Here is a 15397-nt window from a genome sequence, read left to right as displayed (position 1 = left end):
TCACTATTTGCAAGATCTTTGCTTTCTGTCAGTGAATAGAAATGTTTTTGATTAAATCTAGTGGCTAAAAGTCGGCCCTGGTCATATCCAGCTGACACAGTTGCATGGCTTGTTACAAGAGACAGCTCCTTTATACTGTAGCTCTGTTTTGTAACAAGCCGTGAAACCGTTTCAGCTGGATATGATCAGGATCAAAGTGTATTCACACGGTGCGGTCATATTGCGTTTTTTGCACAAAAGAAAAACACGAAATGACAGCCCCGTGTGAATACACCATAAGGAGCCCTGAAGCTGTTGGACATAACCAGGATGGGTTTTTAACCTTTGGATGTTAACTATCCATAGACAGCAAGCGGAGATCTTGAATTAGTGAAGAATTAAAACAAAGTGTCTTAGAAAGTTGCAGAACTTTCCGCTATACAAGATTTTCCTGATGCTGGCGCCATGACCCAGCCGAGTGCGAGTGACCAAAACTGATCATCTGATATTCCATGGAGACCTAATAGATGATGACATTGCCGGACTCAAAGACTGATAGTGGAAGCAGGATGCCTCAACAGCACAGAGTGTTTCAGGAGACTAATGGGCTGATTGTGTGGAGTCAGTGACTTGTCCACTCAGGAGCAGTCATGATGTAATAAAGGGAAGGCACATTTAAAGGCCACAGTCTGATCCTTGAAGGAGTGGTGTCCAGAGCAGCCCATAGTATGTCACGAAGGCCGGATTCACACGAGCGTTGCGCATCTCACATGAGAAACGTCCGTTTTTCACGTCCGAGGTGCATCTGTGGTCTGCGCTGCGGGGTGCGATATCACGCATCCCCCACAGACTGGAGTCTATGGAGCGATGCGTGAAGCGTTAAAAAATAGGACCTATTTCTCACGGACCCTTCACACGGTTCGTTTAAACAACGGACGTGTGAACGGCCCCATTGAATTATATAGGTCCGTGTGATGGCCGTTGTTTTGACGGCTGTCATACGGACGACGTATTTGTGTGAATAAGGCCTAAGGCTGCATGCACACATCCGTCGGCCGTTGTATGGCCGTTAATGACGGATCTGTGAAACACGGACCGCACACGGATGGCTTCCGTGTGCAGTCCGTTGTTTCACGGACCAAATCATTGAAAAGGCCGAGACTGTTCCGTCAAAAACTTGCAGGAGTAGGACCAGCACTACTTTTGATGGAACGGCCTCATTGAAATGAATGTGTCAGGGTACTATCCGTTAAAAAAACGTATAGCACCCTGATGACAAAAAACTGACGTGGGCATGAGGCCTAAGGGTAAGGCCACACGGTGCGTCGTTGACGCAGTTTTGTTGCGTTTGAAAAACGCATGCGGTCAACTGCATGCGTTTTTTGTCTCTGTAAGTGAGGATATACACGAACGTGTAATACGTCCATGCAACGCGCAGGCTTTTCACGCGGGTCGCACGGACCTATGCTAGTCTATGGGGCAGTGCAGACTGTCAGTGATTTTTGCGCAGCGAGTCCGCTGCGTAAAACTTACGACAGGTCCTCTATTTCGGCGTTTTTCGCGCAGCACGCACCCATTGAAGTCAATGGGTGCGTGAAACAACAGCAACAACTTTGGCAGCGCGGTCATTAACTGCAGGCGGTCGGACATCATGCGGTTAACTGCACAAAAAACACATTGTAATATAATAGCAGCCGTCTGTCCATAACAAACATCTCACCATTGACTTCTATTGAAAAATGACTTGCTGCGGTTTAAAAACGCAACATAAACGCAACTTGGCCGCACCGTGTAGCCTTATTCACACGAGCGTATTTCACGTCCGTGTTACGGGCGTTAAAACAACAGACGTCACACAGACCTATGCAATTCAATGGGGACATTCGGTGTTTTTCCCGCAGCGTGTCCTATACTTGTGCGTTTTTTGCGCATCGCGCACCCATTGAAGTCAATGGGTGCGTGAAAATCACCGACAGCACATGGACGCACATCCGTGTGCTGTCCGTGATTCACACAACAGTTGCTAAAGAAATGATGAGAAAAAGAAAAACACCTCCTTCAGTTTATTTTGCTGACGTAAAAAACGTAAAGACACGAAGCGGCTCAGCGATCGCACGAGGGCTTCAGCTGCTTCGTTCTAGCGATCGGTGGGGGTCTCAGTGCTCGGACCCCCATCAATCCAAACTTCTGACATGTCACTATGACATGTCAGAAGTTTGTCAAACGTTTTTAAAAACGCATGCAGAATCTGCACTGTGTGTACACAGCCTTAGGCCTCATGCACATGGCCTCCGCCATTATTTTCAATAAGCCCGGACCGCAGAACACGGCCGTATAAGACATGCCCGTTCTTTCTGCGGTGCGGGCTCCCGGGCCATGCAAGGACCGCAAAAACTACGGTCGTGTGCATGGCCCCATAGAAATGAATGGGGCCGCAATTCTCCAGTAGATTTTCGGGGAAATTGCGGCCGCAAAAGCACGTTCGTGTGCACGGGGCCTTAGTGTCGTGTTCTTCAATGGGAGAAGTGAAAGGTCCAAACAGAATAATACAAGGAATCAGTTTTGATATTAATCCAAAAGTTTATTGAAAACAACTACACGGAGATTCACTTGGGATTTGAGATGACGGTGAGACATTCGCTGCATTCAACGGTTAACAGTCCCTCCTCACCAGCCATGTGACGTATAGCGGCGCTCCGGAGCGCAATGTCCGACACAATATTCACTACATTTTGCAATAAGATTTGTCTTCCTACCACCAAGAAATAATGGAGGGAGACACGTCAAATAATCCTAAAATGTTCTACAAAGTATTTTCACGATGTTCCTCATCCCCCTGGACTTATCCGTTCTTATGTAAATTCATGGTAATCATTGTATAATAAGAAGTTCTGCAACTTTCCAATATACTTAGTGTTAAAATTCCTCACCATTTTTAAGATCTCTGCTTGCTGTCAGTGACTTGTTCATAAAGACTGTCAACCTGTACAGCTATTCAGACGTGTGATTTTTCACGCTGCGTGTGTCCTTTGTGTGAGACTCACTGCACGTCCTATAGTGGTGCGTTTTTACGCATCTAGTCGCCCATTGAAGTGTATGGGTGCGTGAAAACCACGGACAGCACATGGATGACATCCGCGCGATGTCCGTGTTTCACGCATCGGTTGTTACTGAAATGCTGAGAAAATATATATAAAAAAAAGAAGTACTTGCAGAGGAGAAACACGGTTGTGAAAAACGGATGTCACACGGAACTGAAATGCGTGAAATACGGTCTGTTTTTTGCGGACGCAAAATAGACGCACTCCTCTGAATAATGTATCAGTGCAGGTAAAATTTGTCAGGCTGAAGTCCAGACTGTTTAGCTCAGGATTGTTCTCACTGGATACAATTGTAGCAAACCCTCTGCGGTGATAAGTATTAGGCTGGGTTCACACGAGAATGTTCGGGTCGTAAAGGACGGAACGTTTTTCGGCCGCAAGTCCCGGACCGAACACACTGCAGGGAGCCGGGCTCCTAGTATCATAGTTATGTACGACGCTAGGAGTCCCTGCCTCGCTGCGGGACAACTGTCCCGTACTGTAATCATGTTTTCAGTACGGGACAGTAGTTCCACGGAGAGGCAGGGACTCCTAGCGTTGTACATAAATTGGATATAAATAGGGATGTTCCATTCCCTGACATCAAGCAGAGATCTTGCGAATGATAAGGATTTAAGCCTTACTTACTGTTTATTTACATAACAATAGACAATTGCTTAAAATATGGCTTCGCCCACACTGCTATGGCCATTGGCCAGTGTTCGGTCCGGGACCCCATGAGCCATTTATGGCAGCCTGTAGTTTTTTAATATATTCCAGACCACAGGCTGCCAAAAAGTATCCCATGTCCGCTGACGGCCCTTTGGGGAAATTAAATCTCCTTAAAGTAAAGTATATGAACTTACTACCCAATGTAATGTACAAATGACATTATAAAATAATAATAATAATAATAATAATAATAAGAATCTCATTGCCTGTGCACCACCCGGTGGTGATTGGTGGTATTACAGTTTAAGAATTTGGGGATAATGGAGCTTTGTAAGCACTGGTATTTTTTGTGACTTCACAAAACCCGAGCTTATTGGCGATTGCTGAAACCTACAATGTCAAAAGACAAATGCAATAAAATACAAGGGAACCTGAAATCCCATGCTGCCCTCCAAGCCTCTCATTTCTAGATGGATATAGTATATATGGACTATAATGTGGTTATTACAGACACGTTTAGGTGAACGCATTCATTCCAGACCCTGCAGGTTACAATGTGCAATTCTTTATGAAGCGGAGACACTCCGTAGCCTGTAAATTGCACCAAGGCAGATATTGTGAATTAGGCCGTATAGCCTGCAAGCTGCGGGAGGTTACGAAAGTGCGTCACAAGAGGACTCGAGATTTACCCTGAGCTCAAACCACAGAAAAAAAAGAATAGTAAAATAAAAAATTCCACATTTTCCAGCCATGCAAAAAAAAAAAAATCGGAAAAATCTTTAAAAATGTAATGAGCCGCCAAAAAATAACAAAACGTTAGAAGAGAAAATACCATAAAATAACCTTTTCCACTATTTACACAGCGGAGACGACCACCATGACCCAATCTGGGAGATTTATTAAAACGGGGAAAGTGGAGCAGTTGCCAATAGCAACCAATCAGACTCCAGCTCTCACTTCAAAGAGAAAATGAAAGCAGCCACCTGATTGGTTGCTATGGGCAACTGCTCTATTTTTCCTTTGCACCAGTTTTGATAAATCTCTGTTCAGGTAACATTATTACCTTCCGTTAGAGGAGGATTTTCCGGCATATTACTCCGATGGACGGCTGCGTCGTATGGCACCGTATAGGCATATAGTGGCATAGGTCGCTTATAGGCTCCCATAGTAAATATTAAAAATGTTTTTTTTCCTATATCCCTCTATATAGAATTCATAGTTCTACGAATACTGACCCGGCGTATGTATAAAGAACACGCGGAACGTAGGGCTGGAACGTTATGTGACCACAGGCTTTGTGACCTCCTTACTAAAAGATTGCGCTGCTATCAGAAGAGGCGCTGCAGCGGTGCGTGCGAGTCCACTGTAAGGCCGGGTTTCCACGGGTCGGATACGCTGCACAAATCTACGCAGCGGATCCGCGCTAGAACCTGCTGCACATTCCGTACGAAGAACCACACCACATAGTGCAGTATTAAGTTTGGAATTTGTTGAGAAAAAAAAAAACATTCATACTTACCCCGGCCGTAGTCATGGCGACAGGGGACCTGTACGTGCAGTCGGGCCTCCTGGGATGATGCTGCAGCCCATGTGACCGCTGCAGCCTGTGATTGGCTGCAGCAGTCACATGAGATGAAACGGAGGCCAGCCTGGAAGAAAAACAGACGAAAGTGTCGCTATGACAACACCCGGGTGGTAAGTATAAGCTTTTTTTTAGTCATTTTATATCAGTTGCTATTTTTGCGATGGAATTTTTTTCTGCAGCGTGGGCCTGAGATTTTCTAAATCGCATTCACTTTGCTGCTACTGTAAGAACTTATTTACACGAGCGGATTTCTGGTCCGTGATACGCGTGTGAAAATCACGCACGTCGCACGGACCTATGCAAGTCAATGGGGCCATTCAGACATTCCGTGTTTTTCACGCAGCCTGTGTCCGCTGCGTGAAACTCACTGCATGTCCTATACTTGTGCATTTTTTGCGCATCTCGCAACCATTGAAGTCAATGGGTGCGTGAAAATCACGGACAGCACACGGACGCACATCCGTGTGCTGTGCGTAATTCGCGCAACAGTTGCTCAAGAAATGATGGAAAAAAGAAAACCACCTCCTTCATTTCATTTTGTAAACGTCAAAACCGCGTGACATAAGGATGCCATACACACGAAAAATTACGCAGACACGCACCAAACACTGATGACACAACGCACGCAAAACGCTGTGCTTTTTTACGCGCGCAAGACGCACACGTTTGTGTAAATAAGGCTAAGGGCGGATTCACACGAACGTGAATTGCGTCCGTGCAGGCCGCGTGGTTTTCACGCAGCTCGCATGGACCAATAGAAGTATATGGGGCAGTACAGACAGTCCGTGCTTTTTGCGCAGCGTTTGTCCGCTGCGTAAAAAGCGCAACATGTTCAATATCTCGGCGTTTTTCGTGAATCACGCACCCATTGAAGTCAATGGGTGCGTGAAAACCACGCAGGTCGCACAGAAGCACTTCCGTGCGAACTGGCTGTTTCGCGCACCAGCTGTCAAAAGGATGAATGTAAACAGAAAAGCACCACGTGCTTTTCTGTTTACAAACATCCAAATGGCGTGTTATAATGATGGCGGCTGCGCGAAAACCACACAGCCACGCATCATATGATACTGCCACACGGAACTGTCAAGTGGCTTTTGCGCATGCAAAACGCTGCGTGTTTTGCGTGCGTAAAAACGCTACGTTCGTCTGAATCAGCCCTTAAGGGGACGTCCACACGGCGGAATTTTAGCGGCGGTTTCCACCGCAAAATTCTGCCTCCTATTGATTTCATTGAGAGCCTGATGCTTCTTTTTCCCGCTGGCTGATTTTTTCAGAATGTGGAAAAAAGATGCTCCCTGCTCGATCTTTGAGCGGTTTCCGCCCGAACCTCCCATTGAACTCCTCGGGAGGAGGAATCTTCCTGTTGGAACCCGCCGTTCACTATCCGCCGTGTGAACATACCCTAAATGCTGCAAAATTTCCGCACAGAATTCCGTTGTGAAAATTCTGCAGCATTTCCGCTACGTAGGAACCCGGCCTTGGGCCGGTATGAGACTGATGTGATATGGCCACATTTTAGCGTCTGGATTATGGACATTACACCCGGACCTCCCCGTGGTTCTAGTACACAGAACTTAAATCAAATAGGATTCTCTGGTTATCTAAGTTTGTAGGTCCAGGTCATAATATGGGACGGTAAAATGCGGCCATATTACATCTGTCTGAATCCGACCTCAGACTCAATATACACAGGAGACCAACAATTTCCTGATAATGTGTCTTAGAAATGTGCAACTGTGTGCCAAATATATACAAGCACTGTCCAGAATACCGGGCTGTGTATATATTGTGACATCTCGGTGCATTCAGGGTCTGGATATTTTAAAAAGAAGTGAGTGTTTATGTAAGGAGATCGGTCTGTAAAGTTATTTCTGTATTTTATTTGCATTGAATATCGAGCATTAAAGGGATTGTATGAAATTTCTTCCAAGAAACAGCGCCACTTTTGTTCATGGGCCTTGTCTGGTATTGCTGCGCAGCCACACTGCAATACCAAACACTGCCTGTGTATAAGAGTGGGGCCGTTTGCAGAAAAAAAACCTGGCCCTTCTCTCTTATCTTGTACAGCCCATTTAAAACGCTACACACAATGGGGTCCTGTTCTTTTGGGAAAAAGAATTTTCCCTTTGGACTGTATAAGAGGCAATATGGTTCATGTAGACTGATCTTCTGTGGACAATGAGGCTCCAGAAGACTACTATTTTTTTTCAGGGGGCTAAAATGTACCAACTAGATCACGGAGCACAAAATAGGGGATGCTATACCCCAAACACAGCAGTCAAGGGGTACAGAGGTCTCAAAGCCAGGGCAGAAGATCCACCTAGTATAGGAGACATTTATCCCCTTGTTGAAAAGCATCATGGTCCTGAATTTCAGTCACATGACATAATTTTTTCCATCATTTCTGCTACGCGCAATTTTTTTCTTTTAGACGGATCTTCCCAAAATGTACAACTAAATTCTACATAAAAAGCTGAATTACTTCTTTTTAACTTTGTTTTTTAACAATGTTTTCTTCTCATTGACAATTCTGTTCACATCTGCGTTGGAGGCTCCGTCAGGGACCTCTGTCGCAGATCCGGTAAAACCACGGAAACCCAACTGAATCCATTAAAGTCAATGGGTTCCGTCGGGCGCCGGTTATCTCCATCGTTCAATGGAACCTGTGCTTCCGGCATCTTTGTTGTTCTGCTCCAATGACGGAGCAGAACGGAAAGCTGAACAGGCCTTTAGGCCTCTTGCACACGACCGTAGCCATGTAAATGGCCGTGATTTTCAGGTCGGCTGGCCGCGGAGTGTCACCTGCGAGCCGCCCGCAAATCACTGGCCGTGCACATGGCCGTGTCCATTATTTACTATGAGCCTAGACCGCAGAACACGGCCGTAATAAGACATGCCAATTCTTTCTGCGGTCCAGGCTCCTGGGCCATGTACGGACCGTGAAGACCACGGTTAGGTGCATGGGCCCATAGAAATTAATGGGGCCACAATTCTGTGGATTTTCGGGGTAATTGCAGCCGCAAAAGCACGTTCGTGTGCATGGAGCCTTAGGATATGTTCACACGACAACGCCAAATACGTCTGAAATTACGGAGCTGTTTTCAGGAGAAAACAGCTCCAGAATTTCAGACGTTTTTACAAGTGCAGGCGTTTTTCACAGCGTCTTTTACGGACGTAATTGGAGCTGGTATTCATTGGAGTCAATGAAAAACGGCTCCAATTACGTCCCAAGAATTGTCCTGCACTTCTTTGACGCAGCCGTAATTTTGCGCGCCGTCTTTTTACAGCGACGCGTAAAATGACAGGTCGTCTCCACAGAACATCGTAAGACCCATTGCAAGCAATGAGCAGATGTTGGCCGACGTATCGGAGCCGTCTTTTCAGGCGTAATTCGAGGCGTAAAACGCCTCCATTACGCCTGAAAATTGGTCGTGTGCACATACCCTAAGTTTGCAGTTACCGGAGAGCAATGCCCTGTGGGAGCTTTGATAACAATAACACATGTCTGACAGCAGGTGGAGCTAAATGGCTGTCTGTTTCCAACGGCAACCAGCAGAATTTTGAATGCAGCTATGGATAGGAATGGCAAATACGGAATAAAATAACTCAAAATCAGTAGACAAACAGTAAAACGAAATATCAGCAAAGTTATTCAACTTATTATGTAGATTTAAACGCCAAAATGTTGTTTCCACACGTTTAGGCAAGGTTAAAGGGTAATTCCACTTTTACATGGGCATTAAATCAGAGAAAGTTTGCACTCAATAATAAAATATTGATACAATATCCTCGAATTGTACATGACTAGTATCTGCATGCAAGAAAATATATATTTTTTTAAAACAAAAAAAAATCCAGAGGCACATTATCTAAAATCATTTTATAATTTCCTTACAAAAAGAAACGAAATATTTTAGAGCGGATATTTTACGTTACCACCTTCGATTTTGGATGGCACCATAATGTTGCAGCTCAGGGGGAGGCATTAAGGCTAAGGTCGTCAGTACTCCAGCAGCAAAATGGTTTAACTACACCCATATACCCCCTTTAGGGTATGTTCACACGAGGGCGTCCGTAACGGCTGAAATTACGGGGATGTTTTCAGGAGAAAATATCCCCGTAATTTCAGCCGTAACGGCATCTGCAGGCGCTTGAACGCCGCGTCCATTACGGACATAATTGGCGCTGCTTTTCTTTGGAGTCAATGAATAACGGCTCCAATTACGCCCCAAGAAGTGACAGGTCACTTCTTTGACGCGGGCGTCTATTTACGCGCCGTCTTTTGACAGCGGCGCGTAAATATACGCCTCGTGTGAACAGACAAACGTCTGCCCATTGCTTTCAATGGGCAGATGTTTGTCAACGCTATCGAGGCGCATTTTTCGGACGTAATTCGGGGCAAAAACGCCCGAATTACGTCCGTAATTAGTGTGTGTGAACATGCCCTTATAGGCAATGGAACAGTCCTCTACAGCTTATTCCACCAGGGTTTACGTTGCAATTTTTTTTTTATATATATTTTTTTTATTTCCATGCAGAACGCCTTTCAAAATAGTCACAAAAAATTGATAGAAAAAAGACAACACTAGACAATTCCATATATTTGCAGAATTAAAAAGCCAAGTTAAAAAGATTAAAAACCGATCAGGTATTTTCCCTTTTTTTTTTTTTACATTTCTAGTGAGTAATGGCGCAACGCTGGATAACGCCTGGGTGCACATTGTGAAAGTTGACTGCAATATATCGAAGATCCCCACCGCGAAAATCATCTTTGTGCTACTCTAAATGCAATAACACACACAAAATGACATATAAACACCATTGCATTTTTTTTTCTGTGGCTAAAAAAAAATTATAAAAAATTACAATTGAAATGAAAAAGGTCAGGAAAAAAAAAATCAATATATAAATCACACTGTACATCCTTTAACATCTGCAGATGGAATATTTTTCCCCAACCATTAAAAAAAAGTATATATTGTTAAATTAATAAAAAAAACAAAAAAACACAACAAAAAATGTACAAGCAGGATATTAACTGAACGGTGATACATAGCGATTTTTTTTTTTTTTTTACATGTTTTCTACAAGCTGGAAAGGACAAAAAGTCTCGGTGCAGGTTTCCAGATCGGTGCCATGTTTCCTCAGACTTGCCCCGCCGTTTTCCAGACGTATTCTAGATTAACTATAATTATTAGTGATCCTGCACACCATAAAAATAGTCCCTCGATGTCAAAAATTCTAAATCGGTGTTCAGGTAGCCTGACCGCACCCCAGACCGGCCTCGCTCCTTATTACAGGATGGCACAGAAAAATTTCTTCTCTCTGAAGGGGTTTTCCGAAGCGGGCACTGGAGTCAATAGAGGGTCCTCCTTAGAGTGGGCTTCACAGTACGCCATCAGATCTGCGGCTGCTTTAGATACCTTGAAGAAAAAGAATAGTTCTCAGCCAGTCTGCGGATTTACATAACTTTCTTCTTACAACAGTGTACGCTAATCTGTGGTAGAGGAACTACAACTCTCAGCATGCCCTGACAACCTGTGTCTTTCAATCCCTCGCCATTTTCAGAATCTCTGATTACTGTCAGACATTGAGAACATTCTTTCTTAGGCCCCATGCACACGACCGTAAAAAATCTCCGCAATTACGGACCCGTTCGGTTCTATTGGGCGCGCATAGCTATCCGTATCGCTACGGATAGGTGTCCGTGCCATAGAACCGTGCCGGGAACTATGGAGCATGTCCTACTTTTCGTATTTTATGGGAGCACGGCCCGAAAATGCGGCCCGTAGCCGTGTACATGAGGCCTAAGGGTAAGAACCAGGGGCGTGACTAGTAAGACTGGGCCCCATAGCAAACTTTTGACTGGACCCCCCTTCCTCTGGGTGCCACACACCCACACACTTGTAGATAGTGCCCCCCTGTAGATAGTGCCCACCTGTAGATAGTGCCCACCTGTAGATAGTGCCCCCTGTAGATAGTGCCCCCCTGTAGATAGTGCCCCCCTGTAGATAGTGCCTCCCTGTAGATAGTGCCTCCCTGTAGATAGTGCCTCCCTGTAGATAGTGCCTCCCTGTAGATAGTGCCTCCCTGTAGATAGTGCCTCCCTGTAGATAGTGCCTCCCTGTAGATTGTGCCATACAGCTCCCCCTTTGCAAATAGTGCCCCCTACCTCCCCCTTGTAGATAGTGTCACACAGCCCCCTGTAGATAGTGCCCACATCTCCCACTTGTAGATAGTGCCCCTTACCTCCCACTTGTAGATAGTGCCCCCTTGTAGATAGTGCCTCCCTGTAGATAGTGCCCCCCTGTAGATAGTGCCCCCCTGTAGATAGTGCCTCCCTGTAGATAGTGCCTCCCTGTAGATTTTGCCATACAGCTCCCCCTTTGCAAATAGTGCCCCCTACCTCCCCCTTGTAGATAGTGTCACACAGCCCCCCTGTAGATAGTGCCCACATCTCCCACTTGTAGATAGTGCCCCCTACCTCTCCCTTGTAGATAGTGTCACACAGCCCCCCTGTAGATAGTACCCACATCTCCCACTTGTAGATAGTGCCCCTTACCTCCCCCTTGTAGATAGTGCCCCTTACCTCCCCCTTGTAGATAGTGCCCCTTACCTCCCCCTTGTAGATAGTGCCCCTTACCTCCCCCTTGTAGATAGTGCCCCTTACCTCCCCCTTGTAGATAGTGCCATACAGCCCCCCCCCCTTGTAGATCGCGCCCCCACATCCTGAGTGTTTGCTACAGTTGTTCCCGACCTAGACATGGACAATCCTCTGTGAGTTACAGGTTGGACTCCAGTCTGATACATTCTACCAGCACTGATACAATGTAGCAAACTCAGAATAGGAGAGATATATCCACTCCCAGAGGATTGTCTAGACTGGATACAATAGTAGCAAACTTTCAGCTGTGAGAAGTATCCGGCTTATTCAAGTTTCTAGCCTCTGGTTGTAAACAAGAATATTTTCATACGCTGACAGCAAGCAGAGCTCTTGAAAATGGTGAGGATTTTTTTACATAGAGTATATTGGAAAGTTGCAGATTCTACAATGATAAAGCTTTATTAACAAACATTTACATTTTTTTTAGCATTTTAGAAATGACAGACAGGACCTGTCCCCAGAGAGGAGGAGAATTGACTAGGCCTTTCTATTGCAATATTTCATGGATAAATTTACAGGAGAATCCACAATGAACAGCAATCAAAAGGGCCAGTAGAGCGGGCTGCGGTGCGGCAGAAGATGACGGATTCGCTGCGTCAGGCGGCCTCCATGTGTCATTTTGCCTTGTATCAGCAGATTTCAGCATTAATTTGTTGTCCTGTCCATCACGGTCAGCAGGAGTGCGAATAAAGACGACGACGGGGACCTGGAGGTCACGAGTCATGCGCAGCTTCAAACATGGGGTTATTAAAAAAGAAAAAAGACGCAGCACAGCGTGGGGGGGGGGGGGAATAAATTGGTTCAAACATTTAAAGAGAAAGCGCCTGATGGATATTCCTCAATTTAGCAAATCAGTGGGAGACCAATACATGTCACAGCTGCTTATCACAAGGAACAGATGTAGCAGAGCTGAATTTGTCATTGAATCCTCAAGGTCTGCATAGTGCTCATTTTAAATTAAAACCGAACGATCGTTATAAATCAGCACTTGCGATATGGAATTCTGTACTATATCTTATTAGGGCAAAGTAACATCTTCCTCACCGACAGCAGCCTGTACTTTCCATTTCCCTGTCTGCGAACTCCCTGTGAGGGTCCGTGCACACGTAGCGTAAATGCTGCGGATCCTACGCAATGGATTTCGTTATGGAAAATCCGCAGCATAATAAAAACGGCAGTTTTTCATGTCCGAGATGCGCAGCGCTCGTGTGAATCAGGCCCTAGAAACAGGTTAGTCTCCTCTACATTACCCTGGTACTAGTTTAACTCGGACATTCTGCTGAGAGACCCCCTTTAAGCCTTTGACACTACTATAATTTTTGACTGATTTGGTTATACAGATGTGATGGTCCAATAAGAACCTTTTATTCTTGCATCAGGGCACAGCTGCATTAAACTGATCTGGAATCAGTCATCAGTACAATATATCTATTATTCAACAGATTGTGGCTGCTCCCTGCCTGCGCCTTGAGACCACTCAGCTGCTCTGAAAAGGCACATTTTGTGACCCCCTCCTGGTAATTAAATAAAACCTGCACTCCCTCCCCAGGCTTCAATGTTACACACATGATCGCCTATTAAAGAATAATCCAGTCCATTGCTTGGTGCTGTACTTTATATTGCATCCATAAGGGTATGTTCACACGCCCTATTTACGGACGTAATTCAGGCGTTGTACGCCTCTAATTACGCCCGAAAAAACGGCTACAAACAGTCTGCAAACATCTGCCCATTGAATTCAATGGGTCTTACGATGTTCTGTGCAGACGAGCTGTCATTTTACGCGCCGCTGTCAAAAGACGGCGCATAAAAAGACGCCCGCCTCAAAGAAGTGCATGTCAGTTCTTGGGACGTAATTGGAGCCGTTTTTCATTGACTCCAATGAAAACCAGCTCCAATTACGTCCGTAAAAGACGCCGCGAAAAACGTGTGCACTTGTCAAAATGTCTGAAAACAGGAGCTGTTTTCGCCTGAAAACAGCTCCGTAATTTCAGACGTAATTGGCGTTGCCGTGTGAACATACCCTTATAATACAGCCCAAACATCCGCTACTTAAAAGGGTCTTAATCATTGTATGGGAAAATGTTGTGCAACTTTCTAATATACTTTGCGTTTTAGTTCCTCACAGTCTTCAAGATCAATGCTTTTCATCAGTGAATGGAAATAGATTTGTGATGCTGATTTTACTACACAGAATTGCCTACAGGGATACATAGTAACACAATGCATCTATGTAAAACTAGGTCGTTTTCAGGCTCTGATTGTGACAATCATGTTTCCATTCACTGACACCAAACAGATCTAAAAATGAACGCAAAATATGTTTCAAAGGTGTATAACTTTTAATTATAAGATGACTGAGCTTTATTTACATAATACTGTTTTATCCAGTTATGTACACTGGAAAGGGTCAGCAGAGTTATCTTATTATTAAAGGGTGAGGTCAAGGGAGTTATCTTATAATAATTAGAGGGTAAGGTCAGCAGAGTAATTTCATTACCATTAGAGGGTGAGGTCAGCAGAGTCATCTCATTATCATTAGAGGGCAGGGTCAGCAGAGTCAACTCATCATTAGAGAGCAAGGTCAGCATAGTCATCTTATTATTAGTGGGCAGAGTCAGATCTCCATATCCTTAGAGGGCAAGGTCAGATGAGTCGTCTCATCAATAGAGGGCAACGTTAGCAGAGTCATCTTATCATCATTAGAGGGCAAGGTCAGCAGTGTCATCTCATTATCATTAGAGGGCAGGTTCAGCAGAGTCGTCTCATCATTAGAGGGAAAAGTCAGCAGAGCCATCTTATTATCATTAGAGGGCAGGGTCAGATGAGTCATCTCATTAGAGGGCAGGGTCAGATGAGTCATCTCATTTTCATTGGAGGCCAGGGTCATATGAGTCATCTCATTCGAGGGCAGGGTCAGATGCGACATCTCATAATTAGAGAGTGGGGTCATCAAAGCCATCTCATTATCACTAGAAGGGAAGGTCAGCAGAGTCATCTTATTATCATTAGCGGGTGGGGTCCACAGAGTTATTATATTAATATTAGAGGGTGGGAGATTTAATAACAGCTTTGTTGTACTGCTGGAAAACTAGATAAGACAGGATGGCAACATAATATAGTATACATACAGATTCAGCTCCCATGACCATTGCCTGGTCTCTGGGGGTGGGACTGTACCCCATTTCTTCCCAGAGACTGTATCGGACATCTGAATACTGAGACTAAAATGAAATACATGAGACATTCCCTTTAAAATATTTTGTTATTGGCGTCTTGAGAACGCACCGAGAGTTAACCAGAGACTTAATGACATTAATAGCCGTCAATATGAGAACAGCAGGGAGTGTTGGTTTATGAAGAATTCAGCCGGGCTAATGGCACAAGGCGCATCTTGAGGTTTTAGATTATCCCAAT

The 15397-nt window shown here is 44.8% G+C and overlaps 1 protein-coding gene across 2 annotated transcripts in view; it reads right to left on the bottom strand.

Annotated features, from left to right (window-relative positions):
* Positions 1 to 2539: 2539 nt before the first annotated feature.
* The window catches only part of GNG2 (G protein subunit gamma 2), an 83773-nt gene continuing 70915 nt past the window's right edge, over positions 2540 to 15397 (bottom strand). For both annotated transcript variants that reach the window (XM_075844115.1, XM_075844114.1), the window contains one exon: positions 2540 to 10739. In XM_075844115.1, the coding sequence (XP_075700230.1) occupies positions 10611 to 10739 (129 nt within the window). In that variant the 3' untranslated portion in view covers positions 2540 to 10610. The remainder of the gene's footprint in view (positions 10740 to 15397) is intronic.

Source organism: Rhinoderma darwinii, chromosome 12, assembly GCF_050947455.1.
Source record: "Rhinoderma darwinii isolate aRhiDar2 chromosome 12, aRhiDar2.hap1, whole genome shotgun sequence".
NCBI lineage: Eukaryota > Metazoa > Chordata > Amphibia > Anura > Rhinodermatidae > Rhinoderma > Rhinoderma darwinii.
This window is presented reverse-complemented; position numbering and strand designations above follow the sequence as displayed.